The sequence below is a fragment of the Alosa alosa genome, chromosome 19 (assembly GCF_017589495.1).
Source record: "Alosa alosa isolate M-15738 ecotype Scorff River chromosome 19, AALO_Geno_1.1, whole genome shotgun sequence".
NCBI classification, from domain to species: Eukaryota; Metazoa; Chordata; class Actinopteri; order Clupeiformes; family Clupeidae; genus Alosa; species Alosa alosa.
The window spans coordinates 23,737,178-23,755,667 of record NC_063207.1 but is presented as its reverse complement, the minus strand read 5'-3'; the positions used below and the strand labels follow the sequence as shown (position 1 = coordinate 23,755,667).

At 45.7% G+C, this 18,490-nt stretch overlaps 1 protein-coding gene across 1 annotated transcript in view; it reads right to left on the bottom strand.

Annotated features, from left to right (window-relative positions):
- The window catches only part of mboat2a (membrane bound O-acyltransferase domain containing 2a), a 59,021-nt gene that overhangs the window by 24,963 nt on the left and 15,568 nt on the right, over positions 1–18,490 (bottom strand). Inside the window, exons 2-3 of the mRNA XM_048227928.1 lie at positions 6,135–6,280; positions 1,542–1,619 (exon numbers count right to left, since the gene is read on the bottom strand). Coding sequence (XP_048083885.1) covers positions 1,542–1,619; positions 6,135–6,280 — 224 coding nt within the window. The remainder of the gene's footprint in view (positions 1–1,541; positions 1,620–6,134; positions 6,281–18,490) is intronic.

Sequence of the window (18,490 nt, the reverse complement as noted above, 5' to 3'; positions counted from 1 at the left end):
TTTTTGCTCAAAAGGTCTCAATGGAAGACGAGAGGAAGCACTGAATGTCTCTGCTCACTCAGCGGAGGTTGAGTTAAAGGTCAAACACTTGCAAATGTTTCTGCCATGATAATTGCACAGTTATGTAAATGGTAAAGGCCGATGGCCTCGAAACTTGACACTGCATTGCAACCCTGTCATACTTTGACAGGGACACTTCAAACCAACTTTTGCGAAACACAGACTCTGACCAGAACTCTGGGGGAGCACGCACTTTCAGGTACAGTACAATGTTAGCAAGAGGCATAACCCGGAGATATGACCCTGTCTGCAACTGGCAATAAAACTTGTTGAACTATTTAACAAATGCCATCTCTGTGAACGAACACCCTTGGGACTTTGTTCTGTAATTTGTTTTCATTGGGGTACCAGAGTGCATTCAAGTATTAAAATTCAACTGTGTGCAGTGTGTGACGTATTATACTATTTTAAGGCTTTTAAGGAGTTTTCTACCCAAATAAACACACCTGTAAGCCTGTCTAAATTTTAAAAGAACACATTCTCAGGCACACTAAACCCCTAAACACACGCCATAATGGATTTGGGTCTGTGTTTCCACAACATTTTCATTTAAATTCCTGCTAAGCTCAGTAATGCCTCCTTCACCTGTCAAAACACCTGCACATCTACCTCCCATCAGCATCTACATTTCCCTGGGAGAAACACATAGGTCACGCGCACACACACAGACACAGACACACACACAGACACACACACACACACACACAAAAGGCAGTGGCAGATTAACTTTTCATTTGGTTATGATTGGCCTCATGACTTCAGCTCTGGCCAATTTCATGTTTGTATTAGGTGTAGTTATGGGGGTGAGCAGAGCAGAGCTATATTCAGGGAATTCCCCGCAAGGGACAGTCTCTACGGCTCACAGTCTAATACACAACTCAAATACAGACAGAGTTTCTCAGGGGTGAAGGAGAGGGGAGACCAGTGTGTGTGTGTGTGTGTGTGTGTGTGTGTGTGTGTGTGTGTGTGTGTCAGCTGACACGGGCTGTGGGCCAGCGTGTCTAATCAACATGGAGAGTAATCATCGCTGATGTGCGCCAGCAGTGGCCAACCCTTCAGCTGTCATGAGCATCAACACTGCCTCAGAGGAGGAGGGGGGGAAAGAGCAACGGACTTGTCACACCACAAGACAATGAGCCAACCTCACGATACTTCTGTATGAGGGCAATAGGACATTGACCCAACAGAACCAATAAAGTAGATGAATCAGAACATAATTTGTGAGGGGGAGACAACTCTAATTTGCTGGTGTACAGAATCTCTAAAACAGTAATATCAGGATAGGCTGATAGGCTACATGGAAAAGACAGTCATGTGATGAGTCTCTTATCTGCCAAGCAATCAGGTTTAAGAAGTTGATAGCCAATAGGTGGAACCAGCTTATGCGTAGGGCTAGTGATTTTGTGCACCATTAACCTTTGATGCTTTGATTAGACCTTCCAGACTCCCCTACGGAAAAAAACTGAACTCCGGACACTCACTTGTGCATGTGCTCCAGACCAGCGAAGATCATGATTCCATATGTGACGCCACTCTGGACTAGGAAGTGTAAGGCATACCTGCAAAAGAAAAACAGATGGGATGAATGTGGGCCACTATGCAAAATAACAAGGCCTGATATGTCAATTAGCATATTATAGATCAGCCTTTTTCACACTTCTTTTACCGTAGGCCCAGTCATGTCAGACTTTGGGGTCATAGATGGATAGATGGATAGATGGATAGATGGATAGATGGATACTTTATTGATCCCTAGGGCATACCCACATGGTCATAGGGCCCACCCACATGGTGACACCAAATTTGCAAGTATTTCCTGATCAGGGGAACTTTGGTTTTCTTTATCAATCGCGGTTCTGCGATTTCTCCATCAGTCCGCTGATGTCTGACATCTTAAAATGGCCATGATGTACATCATCACATGTGTCATCCCATTGCGATCTCAATCTAAACTGTATGATGACGTGATCACTGTGAGCCTGCCTGTTTCCTGACATTAAGGAGCTCCCCACTAAAGACAACGCAGTCAGCTATGCCACCTCTCCAACCACACCTCTCACCAGCACCATACTGGTCTTGCCTGACCCAAAAAAAATGCGAATAGAGCAGGGCACTGTTCAAATGAATGTATCACACTGTTACATAATAATTGCCCATTAAGTCATAAAAACCTGGTCAGGAAATGCCAGCCACATCCATATCCAGATCATACTGGTTTATTATCCAGACTTTATCTCGGTCCTGTCCACTGGCCCCTGTGGTTCTGAGTCTCTCCTCTCTATCGGAGATCAGGCACAACAAACAGAGGCTGACCTTTAAAATCTACTGATATTACAACAGACAGCAGTGGGGTGAAGGGCAACACGGCAACGCCAGCAGCAAGCAGAACAGCAGGACAGGCCGAAATCTAAAAGATGACAAAACAACGGACTCGTCACACTAAAAAATGGGACCCCAGTGGCCAGTGGCACCACTGGGCGATGTTCTAAATTTCGCCGTCTCATTCATCTTTAGGTCGGGAAACGAAGAGTGCGAGGGCAGCGTCCTATTCTAGTTTGATTTATCTTGTGCTTATTTGAAGGTCATCTACAGAGAAATGAATGGGTTTATCTATGTATGAGCTTTAAGCACCAGTATGTAGAAATTATAATTTTTTGAAGTATGTTTTAATAGGAAATCCCTTTTTGGCATCATCTTCAAATTCATTTTGATGGTATGGTCATGTGAAGGACGGATAAACACACCTAATATTCCCACAATCCACTTGGGCTGTGCAATATGTAGTTTAGTGGTCAGGGTTGGAAACCCGATGAAAATGTAAGAAAAGCTTTCCCCAACACAATAATGCAGACTAAATCGCACAAAGACACCAGCAGCATTCTAGCAAGCTGCCATTGTCAGTGCGCGGTTATTGGTGTTGACAAAGTTTCTGTATGTTTTAAGGCAATTAGCCTAGCTTGCTAGTTATAGACCAAAACTACTGCTTTAAAAACACCAACAGTAAAATCTAACAGCAAGACCAATCTTCTGGAGGGGTCTTCTGTCGAAGAGGGAAAAGGTGATATCCAGGGACATCATACAGGATGGAGGGCATTCCATAGTTGAATCCTTACCAATCGTGGAAAATAAATGATTCCCACATGTTTCTTTGACCAACGAAAACAATAGCCAGGTGACCGGAGTCAGAAAGGAGGACAAAGGAAAGGGAAGCATAACAGGATGTTCCACTGCCAGACCTTACACGTCAAAGGCTCAAGACCCAGAGGGGATTGCAAGCAGCAAAGAGGCCGAGACACATAGCCATCCTAAAAATACACCACCATTTGTATAGTTAATTCCTCATATGGAGGATGGCTGCAGTGTGAGTAATGTGCCATGCTTAGGTTTCATATCCATCAGAGCCAGGCAGTTTTAATCCCCTCTGCCCATAGCACACTTCCGTAGCTCTGTGGCTTAATTGACCGTGCATCATGCACTCATTCAAACCATGGCCCTTTTGTCCTGGGCCTCAAATGGACCGGGTGCCTGTTCACTGAGCTAACAGGGGAACGCCACCCAATCACGCTCATCCTACAGTGGGACCAGAATGTCCACTTCAACCACTAACAAAGTCAGTATGTTACAAACTCTCCCCTAATAAAAAGAGAACTGTCTCCAAGTTCAAGAGTCTCATTTCCTCTCTTGATGTGTTCCTCCACATGACAAATCTAGAACCCCCGCCATGACCACAGTCTGCTTTGAACAAGATAAAAATGAAAGAAATCTGTTCTGCAACAGCACAGTCTTACTGCTGCTGATTCACCAGAACATGACCACTAGATCATTTTCTCCTCCAGACTGACTCACCTCACACCCTCGAGATCCATGTGCTTTATGACCAACTTACAAAAGTCTTCTGACCCAGCACCGCGTGAAGAAAAAAAAACACCAATTCAAAAATGCATATTAATGCTACCTCGCAATGTGCATTCCTATGTTCAGGGACAAGACCCTACCAGGAGTTCAAATAAACTGCAGTTATAGGAACTGCAATCGCCCCCAGTTCCATACAGTGCAAATCTGCAAACGTTATGGGAACTACAAAAAGTCTCTTCAGTGTGAAAACGCCTCACGACAAACTTAAAACAAATAACCAGACTGTGACTCTAAACTGTTGCAAGATGATGAGAATCCAGAATCCAGACATGAGAATGACGCATATCCAGGTTTAGCATGCCTTGAGAATCTGCACTCACTTTTGGTGCCGAAACAAGGTCAATCCTTGTTTCCCTATTGCCAGGCAACTCAGCACACAGCTCTGCTAGTGTGAGCCAGTCAGCTGACTGGCTCCCAGTGGATCCCCCTCCTGGGTCTTGGCCGTGGGCTGAGCGGGACCTTATTACAGGCAGACGCCGCTGCTACCTGGGGCACTGCACAGGCTGGATGGGTACTGGGACAATATCATCAGGAAGCTACTTGCTCTGCCTGGGCATTTGTGAATTCAAAAAGCAGGCCACAATCCTTTTCACAAACCATGTGTCTTAGGTTCAGTTTAAGAACAAAATTGTTGTACACTCAAGGTGTTTATTTACCAGAGTAAATTTATGACGCGGTCATATTTCAAGATTATATCTCACTAATAAATCACAAAACGGAAAAAGGCAACAGACTCAGCTACAAGTAGGGCAGAGATATACAAAGCACAACAGATGGGAATTGTGTTTCTGTAAAACAGGAGAGGTGTGGAGAGGATGTCAGCGGCGTGATGGATGCGCTTGCCAGGTTCGCCAGAGCCACAGGAGCTCGGGCGGTCTGGATGGTGGCAATCAGCGTCCATCATCCCTAAAGCTGTTCAGCTCTCGTGCTCCCGCATCCCCCCTGCTCACACACACTCACCCTCACACTGCTGCTCGCAGAGCGCGAGAGCTCAGGAGACGAGCGAGGCGAGAGGAGAGGAGAGAATGTGGGTCACTGTGGACTGTGCTATGCCGCCACTGCGATGACCAACAGCCTTGGGGGAGACTGCCTGAATTACCTGTGCTGAGTGGTTCTGCCATTTCTCATACAGTATCCAATGATGTGTGAACTCCTGGCCCCTTCCTATTTTTCCCCTAAATATCCACTACTGGGATATTAAGGGTAAATATAACATGAAGGTTCATACATGCAAGGTTTCTAACACTACATTCTGGTGATTGAGAGGCTGTTCAAATGCATAGTTAATGTATAAATCACAAGATTAAATACATAGTTAATGTATAAATCACTTCCATGATCAGTGTATAGATTCTACAATAGATGTAAATCACAGGAGTCATCTCAAATTGATCTGGTGTTTGCACTCTGTAGCCTCAGTGGATACACAGCCAAGTTTCTGGTTTCAACCTCATAAAGACACACTCTGTATAGCTACAGTATGTGTGTGTGTGTGTGTGTGTGTGTGTGTGTGTGTATGTATGTATGTATGTATGTATGTATGTATGTATGTATGTATGTGTGTATGTGTGTATGTGTGTATGTGTGTATGTAATGTATGTATGTAGTGTATGTATGTAGTGTATGTATGTATGTATGTAGTGTATGTAGTGTATGTATGTAGTGTATGTATGTATGTATGTAGTGTATGTATGTAGTGTATGTATGTATGTAGTGTATGTATGTATGTATGTAGTGTATGTATGTATGTATGTATGTATGTATGTAGTGTATGTATGTAGTGTATGTATGTATGTATGTATGTATGTATGTAGTGTATGTAGTGTATGTATGTATGTATGTAGTGTATGTATGTATGTATGTATGCTCTTTTGATCCCGTGAGGGAAATTTGATCTCTGCATTTATCCCAATCCGTGAATTAGTGAAACACACTCAGCACACAGTCATACGCCATCTCAATTCAGAGTGCTGATGACGCGAAACCAGCTCATACTGCTGTGCGTCTAATGTTTCACACATCCTTTGAACATGCCTTTGAGGTGGATGGCCGGATGCCAAGGTACAGTGGCCCGCCTGCACCGAGATCAGCCATTTAATAGGATATCAATTACCCTCTATATCGACCCGTAGGGGTGTCTCGATGAAGTGCCTACTTACCAGCCAAAGCAGAAGAGGGCAAGGTAGAAGCCCAGGAGGGTGGCCACCACATGGCGGACAAACGGGCTGGTCTTACTGGGGTGCAGGTAGAGCCGGAACCAAAAGGCCATCAGCAGGGCAAAGAGCTGGCAGACTACAAAGTTTACCTGGGAGGAGAGCAGAGAGACACACATCATTAGGTCTGGTGCCACAGAACTGGCAGAATGCTAGACAAGTAATCATTTCCCTTTGCGATTAGAAAGGAGTAGTTATTTGGTTGAGAGGGTTTAAGGTCTGACCGTGATCCATGTTTGAGTCATGTTATGAATCCCTAAGGACTACAGGGAAAACTCTGTGGGATTGGTGGTATTGTGATAAAGGCCATGTTCAGACACGCAGGGGTTTAGCCTGTTACCACTGATTGCTTAACTCACACATTGCACTTGACACACACAAAAGGCACTTACACCAGAAAAAAAAAAAACAATCTACCCACAAACACTTTTACCGCAAGGGAAAAAATTGACAGAGCACAGCAGCTATCGGTGATTGATGATAACTCCCTGATATTTTCACATGCTTCGGTCCTTTGTGCCTCCCCAAGAGTACACACGGCTCAGAATGCCAACACACTTTTCTCCAGCCCACAAGGTTAGTGTGTTACTCATGCCACAGTGCTAGGCCGTGCTTTTAGCAGGGCTGGCCAGACAGCACACCCACCTTCCTCCTCTTTCATCCACTTCCTCCAAACCCTGAAGCTTTTTACTTTATCTTTGGTCAACAAAACACAGACATATAAAAAATGGGTGTATAGATACGTAATGCACTGATGTCTTGAGCAACTGGAGGTGCCCTACCAACAACAGTACCTGAATATGGATTCAAAACTGGCCTCAAATCTGTGCCAAGTGGACTAATCCACCACGATAAAGAGAAATGATACAAAATAGCAGGTCAACGCCATGCCAACAACAGGGACCGTCTAGCCACCACCGATGACCTAATTGATATGGTGCCTCCTATGGTATGAGACTCCATTTGAACAAACGGAAAACAAAAATCAGGTTCATCTATCCACCCAGCCCCATGGCCATGCTTATTTCCACTAAGCCGTAGGGGGGTAACAATGTGCTGGTAGATAGATAAGGCCAGCATGCTTAACTCTGCGGCCGGGAGATGCTCCTTTCCATTACCTAATGTGCAGCTTAGAGGTGGGTGCAAAGAGGCTTTTGTGTCATTATGCAGATTGTCAGGGGCGTGGATACTGGCTGAGTGACTAGGGGTTGAGTAATATCAGCAAGAGTGTGTTTAGCCGTTGGTGAGTGATGAGGCTGTTAGTGATAGTTCTGCTGTCTGGCGCTAGGTGTGTTCCTAGCGTTTCAACTCTGCACAGTGCGCACACACCTACTGCAAACATGATGCACCTCCGGTCAACGAGCGGTTGCCATGTTACAGCCACAGGACAAGTCGTTTTCAGCCACTCCTGCTAAGTGTTATCAGCAAGCGCGTAATCAAGGGGCAGTGTGCTTAACAATGACCATGGAAAGGAACAGCAGATGTAGAGAGGAGCTCAACAGTGTTGTGGCGGTGACTCCATTCATGATCAGTCAGACATGAAGATGATAACCAAATAAAGAAAAACAGTCACTCAGGTTATTATTCAATGACTATTCATACAGGCGCCACCTGACTCTTAACTAAATGAAAAAGCAGCCACTGACTCTCATCCATTCACTCATGTAAATACCCAGTCTCTCATTCACTCAATCTCTAACATGACTAACTCACTTCATGAAGGAGGACATCATTTACACCAAGGAAGGTCAGATGGTAAACTTTGTGCAACACCCGCCCCCCCCCTGCATCTGTTATTCATCACCCTCCAGGACACTCCCACACTATCCAGGGCTGCAGACAGAGTCATTTCACCCTCCATTTCCCCTTCCCCCCCCCCGTCTCCATCCCCCGACTCCCCCAACCACCTGCCATCTCCCAGCCAGCCAGACCCCGCCATCAGTCGGCCACAGAGTCTCCAGCATCCAGCCTTGAGTGATGAAGAGCATGCAGGAATTAGAGGGCCCTGCAGCAATCAATACAATCCCCAACACAATAGCCAAGTGTGGATATGAATAAACATGAAGCAAGCAGGGTCCTCCATGTTGTGCACACGCACCAACCGCTCCTTTTAGAGAGTCTTGTCTTGGATCCCAGAACGTTGTGTACTCGGGAGCGTGTGTTGGTGCACCGGGGAGGTCTGGCCTTCTTCAGCAGATGAACAGATGCCACTGCCCGAAAGGCCCTGGGCTTTTATGGCGCTGCGAGAGCCAGAAGCGTGGCCACGGACTGCATTAGTGACAGTTTGTGTGGTAAACAGAGCCACATTGTGTGTGTGTGTGTGTGTGTGTGTGTGTGTGTGTGTGTGTGTGTGTGTGTGTGTGTGTGTGTGTGTGTGTGTGTGTGTTTGCGCGTGCGTGTGTGTGTGTGTGTGTGTGTGTGTGCAGTGCGAGGAGTGAGGAGTTCAACAATGGCCAAGTCACTGGGCCTTCTGTCTCTCGGGCCTACGCTCACTATTGTGACACGCTAGTACTGGAGTGGGTGAATCCACTGGACACATGAGCGCCACTGCAATTAGCTCTAAGTAAGCCAATCCTCATAAAGGAGGTCAATGACCACTGTGGCATGATGGCCACATGTTGCGCCACACACATTTGTAGCATTTATGGCCATTATAAAATGCAATCCGGTATGATTGAGGGGTCCTGGTATGCCTGCGCTCTCCTGAGAGTCAGAGGTACTGGACTAGCATTCCATTTCCAAGTCCATTTCATCAAACTGGATTTCTGTCTGAGAAGTTCTTGACCTTTTCAGCAGTAGGGGTCAAGTACACATGTCTATGGTAACCCTGTATTGCTGAGAAATGCTTTCAGATTGCAGGAGGGCATACACTACACAACCCCCCTGGATTACTCTGGTCATTTGAAAAGACCAAGGGGTGTGAGTGAGGGAGATAACGGAAAAGTTACACCAAAGGAAGTGTGAAAGAAAGAGAAAGGACGACAAACAGAAGCAATGGGAACAGAACACTAAGAATGAGAACCGACTCTGAGAGACAGAGAGACGGAGAGACAGAAAGAGAGGAGGGGAAAGAGGGAAAGGGGATCAGCACAGGAGTGTGATCAGGCATGTTATGAGAAGAGCCAAAAGCAAACACGAGGCAATAACGAGACGACTCCACTCGGGGGGAAAAAAAGGCCAATTGCTTGACCGAACCTGCGAACAAACAAACAGGCAAAGGCAGCGGCGTCTTGGCTGTGCGGTGACTCAGGTAGCCCAACACAGAGCCCCATGCGGTGCGGCGGTGCTTCCCCGCTGCTCGTGTGTGTGTGCTCTCAGAGCAGGTGGCCCTGGGTGCGCCCGCAGCCATGTGAATGGAGCCAGCAGCCTACTGCGCACCGCCCGAGTCTGAGCCTGAAACAGCCCAATGACTTAACAGGGGGAGTGTGTGTGTGTGTGTGTGTGTGTGTGTGTGTGTGTGTGTGTGTGTGTGTGTGTGTGTGTGTGTGTGTGTGTGTGTGTGAGAGTGAGTGAGCAAGAGATTGAATGTGCATGTTATTGGTTGGGTTGTTTGCTGGTGAGGAAGTGTTTGTAAGTGTATGTGAATATGAAAGAGAGGAGGAGTGGAAGGGAGGGGGTTGAGAGAGAAAGTAGGTTGTGTGTGTGTGTGTGTGTGTGTGTGTGTGTGTGTGTCTGTGTGTCACCTGTCTGAGAATGGATGGCACTGATGGCCCAAACAGAACTAGGACCAGTTGTCCTGCCAGTTGTCCTGCCAGGCTCCAAAACCCTTAAAACATCCACTTTCATTGGCCATTCAGCCATACTCAACTCCCACCGAGAACAAGCGACACATTCTCAGGATCTCAGCTTTCAGTTCATGTATGTCACCATCATGTATACAGGCCCAGCCTCTTCTATAAATACCACCATATCTGTACATTCTCTCTGCATCCGTTGGAACAGGAGCTAGTTTTCAAAAGCATTTTTTTTTCCAATGGCCTCAATGTCTGAAGAGGCTATTAAAAATACATTTTGAAGGCCTCTGTTGCTTGATGCACTAATTTGACTGCTGCCTTCATCAGAGAGCTGCTTTAATCCAAAGTGACACTTGAAGAATGAGACCATGTCGTCAGTTTTGTTAGCACAATGTCCCAACTAGTCAAGCTACATGGGCTTAACAACCTCCAGTCATTCACCACGTTACACCAAGACATCAAGCAGAGGCTTAATATAGACTCAAAGAACCTTTTGGTAGTACAGGGTTCCCAACAACCGGAAACTGTCTACCTTATAAAACCTTCCGATGTTTTCGGACTGGCCCGAACATAATGTATGCAGTAGGTATCACATCACTTAATGCGAGATAAGTTATGGGTAGATAATGCGCCACACAGCCACACAGTCTGTGTGCGTGTGTGTGTGTGTGCTCATGCACGTACATGTTCTAAAGCCTGCAGACAAACGCAGATGTAATTTCATGCTTTAAGCTGTACAAACTCTACTATCAGCAATACGCACTATTGTTTGCCAAAATAACAGGGTTGCTTTATCAAGCATGCATCTCGCCCAAAAGAACAGAAACAGAACCTACCATGATAGAACAACAGAGAAGTAGGCTATACACAAACAACAGGATTGAAGCAACTACAGCTTTTTTTCTCAGTAGTAAAAGCACTGGTAGTTGACTACCAATCTGCTAGCTTAGAAATCTAGACGCACCCTAGCAGCAGCAAATTACATTTGCTTCCAGGGCTAGTCTAGCAACTCTCCGTTGGCTTGTGAGCTCGAAAAATTAAACTTCTATCAGGCCAATCAAATCGTGTATAGAGTCGTTAGGCGGGCTTAACATAATGATTGATGGCAGAGTTGCAACGGTTTGGCTTAAATTCCCTGCTACTTGAAAACAAAGAAGATGGATGTTGCTGTTGGCCAACAGTGTGACACAAGTTAAGCTTGTTTTAAGTTGGCAAAAGTTTGAACTAGCCAACTAGCTCCGCTGGTGGGAAAACGCATGGGACTCAGCGCTGTCCTATTGCGTGCAGAGGGAATTTGAAAGACAACAGATTATCCCGCCCCTCGGACTGAGCACTGCAAACGGTCAGTACCCAGACCCTACATTTTAATGTGGGACTGGCTCGTCAGGCTACCAATCTGCTGTAAATGTGATAGTAATTATTTTAGGGTTTCAAAACTACTTTTAGTTAGCCATGTGGCCCCTCTTGGCATTAAACAAAGGCACCCTCCCCTCCCCCAATGAAATGCTAATGTACTGGTTCCAAGGGCTATCAGATCCACAAGAGGATCGGGACGATCCACAAAGGATGTTACCTTGCTATACTGAATCCATATGTCATGAAATGTAAATATATTCATGTTTCGTATCATTGTAATAGTCTCAATACAAGGATTGTAATTATTTGATTGTGAGAATGTTTGGAACATTCTATAAGTGATATTTCTGATATATAAGATATCTCTCCTCATGCTATTCAGATAGGTGTGAAGTAGGTGTGAGTAGGTGTGTCTGATGCCATCTGGAGAACCAACCATGTGGGATTGTTTTGCCGCCAATTCTTTCTTTGTTTAACCCATACAAAAGTGACTAACTTGCATTGTAAGAAGAACATGGAGAACTGAAGAAGAGAGAGAGAGGTTGATCCAGAGGCCATGGCCTACATAGACCATTTTTACCCTCTCTGCTTGTAACAGAATAAACCTGATTCCTGAGTGTTCCTGAAGTTTGCCAGTCTAAGTTAATATTAAGTAATTATTCACCACAATTACTTTCAAATGGCTGCTGTAAAAAAAAAATCCATCCACTTTGGTTGTCTTTTACCTTCTTCCCGCTCCACTCCATTATCTATTTCCCTCTTTATTTGGAGCAGCGAGGCCAAACTGAGACGCTTCGAACAGCACAGCTGGTCTGGGTTAGGACAGAAATGACGGAGGCTTGTTCCTCCTGCCCAGACGCTGAACTGGGTCGAACTCCAGCCCCCGGGGACCATGAGAGCAGAGCAGAGCAGACGGCTACACAGAGGCGCCACACCTTCACCACAGAGGGCACAGGAAACAGGAAACCTCTTTAGGCCATCCTCTGCACCAGGAAACATCCGTCATCATTAAAAAAAACGCCATGTCATAGTCGGGCAGCCATATTTTGGGCAAGGCTGACCACCCACTCCCAGAATACCTCAAATACACACACACACACACACACACACACACCAGGAGGAGTGCCAAGCTGAGAGGACTATTTTTGACCGTTGTTGGTAAGCCCTTCCCATGATGCATTCTGTTTTAAAATCAGTGGGTGACAATGGGCGGCAGGGAAGCTGCTTAATCACATAATTATTTCCTATTTCCGAACATCATCATCCCCCCACAGGTATGGGGAGTGTTAGCGTGAAATAGAGGGGAGGGAAGAAAAGGGCAAAAACAACAGATGAGAGAGAGAGAGAAAGAAAGAAAAGAGAGAGAGAGAGAGAGAAAGAAAGAAAAAGAGAGAGAGAGAGAGAGAGAGAGAAAGAAAGAAAGAAAGAAAGAAAGAAAGAAAGAAAGAAAGAAAGAAAGAAAGAAAGAAAGAGAAAGAGAAAGAGAAAGAGAGAGAGAGAGGTGGATTGAAACAGAGAACATGAATACAAATAACAAGTGGAGGAAATGGGATGGTAAGAGACTTCAAAAAAGAGACTTCAAAAGTGGCACGTAAAACAGTTCCTTCTAAAAAGCTAGGAAAGGTTTACTCCTCCATCCATTAGAGTGCTTGCACTGTCACCCTACCTACTGAAGTACCAGCCTGAGCCAGGAATGGCCATTGCCATCAGACTAACTGTTATGAGTTTCACCTTCACACGTTGTTGCACTTTATTCACAGACATTAGCGCGTCTCCTCGGCTCCGCCACTAGACTCATCTGCGGCTCTCTCAGTCTGTTCACCGCCTGCCTCAGTCTGGATGTTGGCATCCTCATCAATTTCCTCCTGACAAGCACAAACAATGTGTCTCTTTCTCCAACACCCGGAATATGTCACGCTTGTATCAGATGCGGCACGAACAATGCAATAATCGGATCAGTCAATTTCACATTCCAGTAGATTTAAAAGGCCAAGTCGAGCTCAGAACAGAGATCCTCGCTCATTAAGCAGTTTATTTAAGATCTTTAAACTCAAACTTTAAACACGGGCATAAAAGAGTATCTGAAGGGAAATTAATTTGTGCAAAAAACTGAGCACCTAAGCATTTTGCTCATGGTTAATAAACTAAGGGACATTCTACAAAAGTGTTTCCAAAGGTCTGGCTGTTCAAAAACGTCAATATTACAGGTACATCCAAGAGATGGACACCAAGAGGTCATGAGCACTGAAATGGCCAACACTGGCCATAGATCAGACTCCATCTCATAACACACTGGCTGCTAAATCACATATTACATGTGTGCAAAATTACATAATGTTAAACAAACAAGTTTGTGAAAAAGAGAATGTGATATATAGTATAATGTGATATAGTGACACTGAGTGAGGCGCAGAGAGAGAGAGAGAGAGATTGTGTGTGTGTGAGTGTGTGTGTGTGTGTGTGTGTGTGTGTGAGTGTGTGAGTGTGTGAGTGAGTGAGTGAGTGAGTGAGAGAGTGAGAGAGCGCAAGCGAATGTTCCAGACTGCCTTCCATCCTAAAGCCATCTGGTTCTGATCTGCTGCTAATGGGCAGATAGGGCAAATGAAGATAGCAAGGAAGGGACAAAGGAAAGATAAAGAGACACTGTAGAGCGATAGACAGAAGGGGGAAGTGTGTGGGAGGGATAAATGATGGAAGTGTGAGAGACAAAGTCATGGTGAGAGGGAGAGATGGACAGGGAGCAGAACATCTGAAGGGTCAGAGAGAGGAGGCCGTAATGGACACAGAACAACAGAGCACATAGATATCTGAAGAACAGAAACACAGACAGAAGAAGAGGGTCCAAGATGAAGGGCGAGACGTGAACAGGCAACGCAGTGGCACCGGTGAGAGTTTGACAGGCCGAGGGAAGATGGAGCTGGAGAGCCCTGTGGCCGAGGACAGCATGTCCGTGGAGCAGCATGATGCAGCAGTCCAGGCCGAACCTTCAGACGCACGCAGCCCGAAGGTTGCGGACAGGCTGAGAGCGGCTGCTTCCTGCCTGCTTAGCATTCATCCGGCGCCTCAGAGAAAGAGCCTAACACCGGGCTCTGCAGCTCACTACCGCTTGGAGTTAATCTCTAACGGCGCTCGCGCTCTCACACACACACACACACACACACACTAATGAGCCTGACATCTGAAGTCACCGTGTTGTTGCTGTGCTCAGCTCGTAGCAATTTCACTCCTCTGAGCCACCCAGCAAGTTCGAAGATCAAGTTTGTTGGCCACTTCATAGAAGCACTGGAAACTATTTAACATGTATTGGGCCAGCTGCGTTTTTAGCTTTACAGTGTGTGTGTGTGTGTGTGTGTGTGTGTGTGTGTGTGTGTGTGTGTGTGTGTGTGTGTGTGTGTGTGTGTGTGTGAGAGAGAGAGAGAGAGAGAGAGAGTGTGTGTGACCACTCTGGGTGGGCCAGACGCACAGTCTGTAATCAGCCAGCAACCAGCCTTCTCTGCCTGGGCACACAGTGAACCTCAAGCCCCTCTGCTCCCCTCAGCTGTGTGTGTGTGTGTGTGTGTGTGTGTGTGTGTGTCTAGAGACCTCAGAGAGGCGTACAGGCAGAGCCGGCAGCACGGGCACAGGAAACATGGCAGGCTGCTGCAGAGCGTTGCGGTACTGCCCGCGTGGCTATAAATAGCACTCGTTGGATTTCCCCCCCGACCCAAACACAACGCTCTGCTTGTCAATCAGTGGAACACAGAAGCAGCGCGAGAAAAAAAAAAAAAATCCCCTCCACACACACTCATGCAATGCATGTAAAGCTACAGCAGTCCCCTCAACTGGGTTATGTCATCTACCAGCTCTCACTGCTGCCAAGTGACAGTGAAAAAGGCAAACAAGTCACTCTCTCTCACACACACACACACACACACACACCTACTCATTCATTGAGCCCCAATCAAATTAAGCTGCGCAGTGCTTGTGTGTATATGTGTGGCCTTGTGTCTGGCAGGGCTCCTAGCAAACATTCATGAAGTGAATAAGTGATAATGATTGCTTGCTTGTGAGTGAGTATGTATGTATGTGTATGTGTGTGTGTGTGTGTGTGTGTGTGTGTGTGTGTGTGTGTGTGTGTGTGCGTGCGCATGCATGTGTATGACGTAAGTTCCATTCTGAGCCCTGCCTCCAGCTGTAATCTTCGGCAGTGGAATCATCCATCTCTCCGAATGCAAAGTGACACCGCCTCAATCATCAAACACCCAACTGTAACTCTGCCCCCGACAATTCCATTTCAAAGTCAGCTGGCACAGTTCTTCTGAGCCACACACACACACACACACACACACACACACACACACACAAAAGCAAACCTGTTTCAATCAGCACAGATTCATTGGACCACCAGACCATTGCACATGCAGCCTAATCCATTTATGCAGGCAGGTGCTTGACTATCCATGGGAGCGGTCATGCAGGAAAACTCAATGATATGGTGGAGCTCTTGGCCACAAAACCTGTTTGGCAGATACAGATGTTCCACACCCTCCCAAACTGGCTTGATCACCAATGTCTTGGGACATAGGAGTTTCCCTTAGATGTGCAGTGTACCCTGCCATCTCAATGCCATCTCAAGCCATGTGCCTCTCTGATCTCAAACAATGGTCATTTCAGATATGGACACAACTGTGCAGCACAGCAACACTAAAAACATGTCAGAACATAAAGGGACAGTAGAACCAATCCGATGATGAGCGGTAGTCTTTGGTAAGACTGTCTCCCGTGCCAATAATGGAAACCAGACACGCATCTATAATACATGGGAACACAATACACACTTACAAACAGTTTTGTGGTGGATTAAATGTTTACCCAGTAATGGTTGTTGACAGGTCAAAAACAGCAAAGGAAAGCAGAGAGAAGTCGTCCAATTCCCATCTCCGTGACCAACAGGCCATGGGGGAAACTGGATGCCCATCCCTGACAGAAGACACAATCAATGGACCAACATCACAGATATTCACACTTGAGTATATTTTTCCCTTCCAGTGAAAACTACATCCAATCCACAGCCAAGATATGAGCTCTTGGATTGGGGCGTTTGTAGCTTAAAAAAGAACATCCAAAACTGCCATCGAATCTCTGGCGCCTTTTAATAGACTTGGGGGTGTTAGCATCGACGCTACAGTCAATCAATCCCATTACTGTAACTATCACTGAAATCGGATGCCATGTGTGGGGCTGACAGCCAAGGAAAAGCCCATGACTGCGCAGAGAGGTTGCAGGGGCAGAGACGGATGTGGAGACACGGTCTCAGGCGCACTGCGCTGCGTCGATCTCCCCTCTCTTTCCCCCCTCTGGTGGCTTAGCGGGCTTTAACTGTGCGGGGCAAGAGTCCATGGGGGTCTCGCCTGGCGCCCTGCCCCAAGCCCACAGCCACAGTGAGTCATCCATGGTGACAAATCCCACCAGAGCAATCCCATACTGGCATTTCCACAAGCCCATGCTATATTTACTGGGATCCATGGACGCCTGCTAAACATGCAGTGCTCAATGTGAGAACCGTGAACCACATACAGTCAAGTTTTCTGGTCTGAATTTGCAACAAGGTAGGGATTTTAAGTACAGAACTAATGTCAGTAAAGGTGAAAGAAGGGGTAATTGTTGTTCTGCTTCTTTAGAAGTGATTCACAGTGTTTTGAGGACAGCGTAAGGACTAGGAGCATCAGAGTGGGTTGTGCAACTTAGAAATGAGTTAAGTTCTCCAGGCTCAAGAGCTCTCACATGCCAGAGATTCTTATTCTTCTCTTGTTCTTTAAATGCAGCCCTTTGCCTAGACAAATATAGCAAGGCACGCATAGTGAAGGTTACTGCACTTCATTTCCACTGCTCACATCCATCTTATATGTGAGGAAAAACTGCCTTTAAAGAATTGTTTGAAATGAAATCCATTTAAAGGTTAACTCAAAAGGCTACTTTGGAGGTTAATAGCCTTGTACATTTTAATTCCATCCAGTCCATTTATTGAGATGTTTCTCAAGTGCAGAGCCTGTTACCTTGATTTGAGTCTACTTGCTGCAGTATACAGTAGGAAGGGTCCCCTCAGTAATTCCAGATGTATATCAAACACAAGCAGCATTATAACCATTCAGATGAGCACTGGTTCTGCTCACGATCATGTACTGGAGGTAACAACCATAGCTTTAGCTTTAGGCATGACATGAATGACAAAACCAACATCTAAATTCTCCACAGACTTGACTAGATTGGGAGAAGTGGTTAAGGTATCAAGTAGCATGCTGTGTCGTCAGATTCAGAGGCAAAGGCAAGTTTCCTTTTTTTCCCAACAGCAGTGGCGTGCCTTTCATCTAAATGTTCTCAATATGGACAAGGTCCCCAGTCATTCTCATTGCAAGTAATGGCTACACAAATGCTTCAATATGATCCATTCAGATCCCTATGTATTATAGGATTCCTGTGCACACAGGTGAACCTACATGTTGCTGTATTGCCAGCATCTGCTTAGATCTTTCTTTTGTTGTTCTGCAAGGATTCCATCTATATCCACATTCCACGCCCATATTCCACAACTTTTATGCACCAATTACAATTCTAGTATAGCTTTATGTGAGGCCCTAATGATTGTTAAAATATATAAATATAAAAATATATTCCCTAAGAGCCAACCAGACACACAGGGCTACACTGAAGGTACACCTTCCTGAACAGCCAGTATGGTTCTAAAGATGGTTTATTTCTGAAGCAATACAATCCAAATCTTTACAAATGCAGTTTAAAAAGTCTATGAATATCAGGATATTATTAACTCTAATAGGCCTATAGTGCAGAATTCTATAGCCTACCCTTGTGGGATTAAAGAAGAATGAAAGGTATGAATAATTCAAGTCTGTAGTCAGAAAAAACACAATGAAAATAAGGGAGGGTAATAAATCTGCAGAAGAGGTACGGCTACGTGATGTTAAAACTTTCTATAAATGGCAGTAGGAATAAGTCAGCCCAGAGCTTTTGGCTAAAAAGTGCCTCTCTCTCTCTCACAGACAGGTTGGAAGACACGCGCAAGTCTGAGGCTCAAAAGTACCACACTTATTGCCTCAACCACACCCTACGCACATCCCCCTAATCACCCATCTACCTACCCTACTGCCCTCACCCACCCAAACCATGAAAGCTGCACTTCAAAAGGAGCTTTCGGGGAGCTTTTGTTTGCCCCTC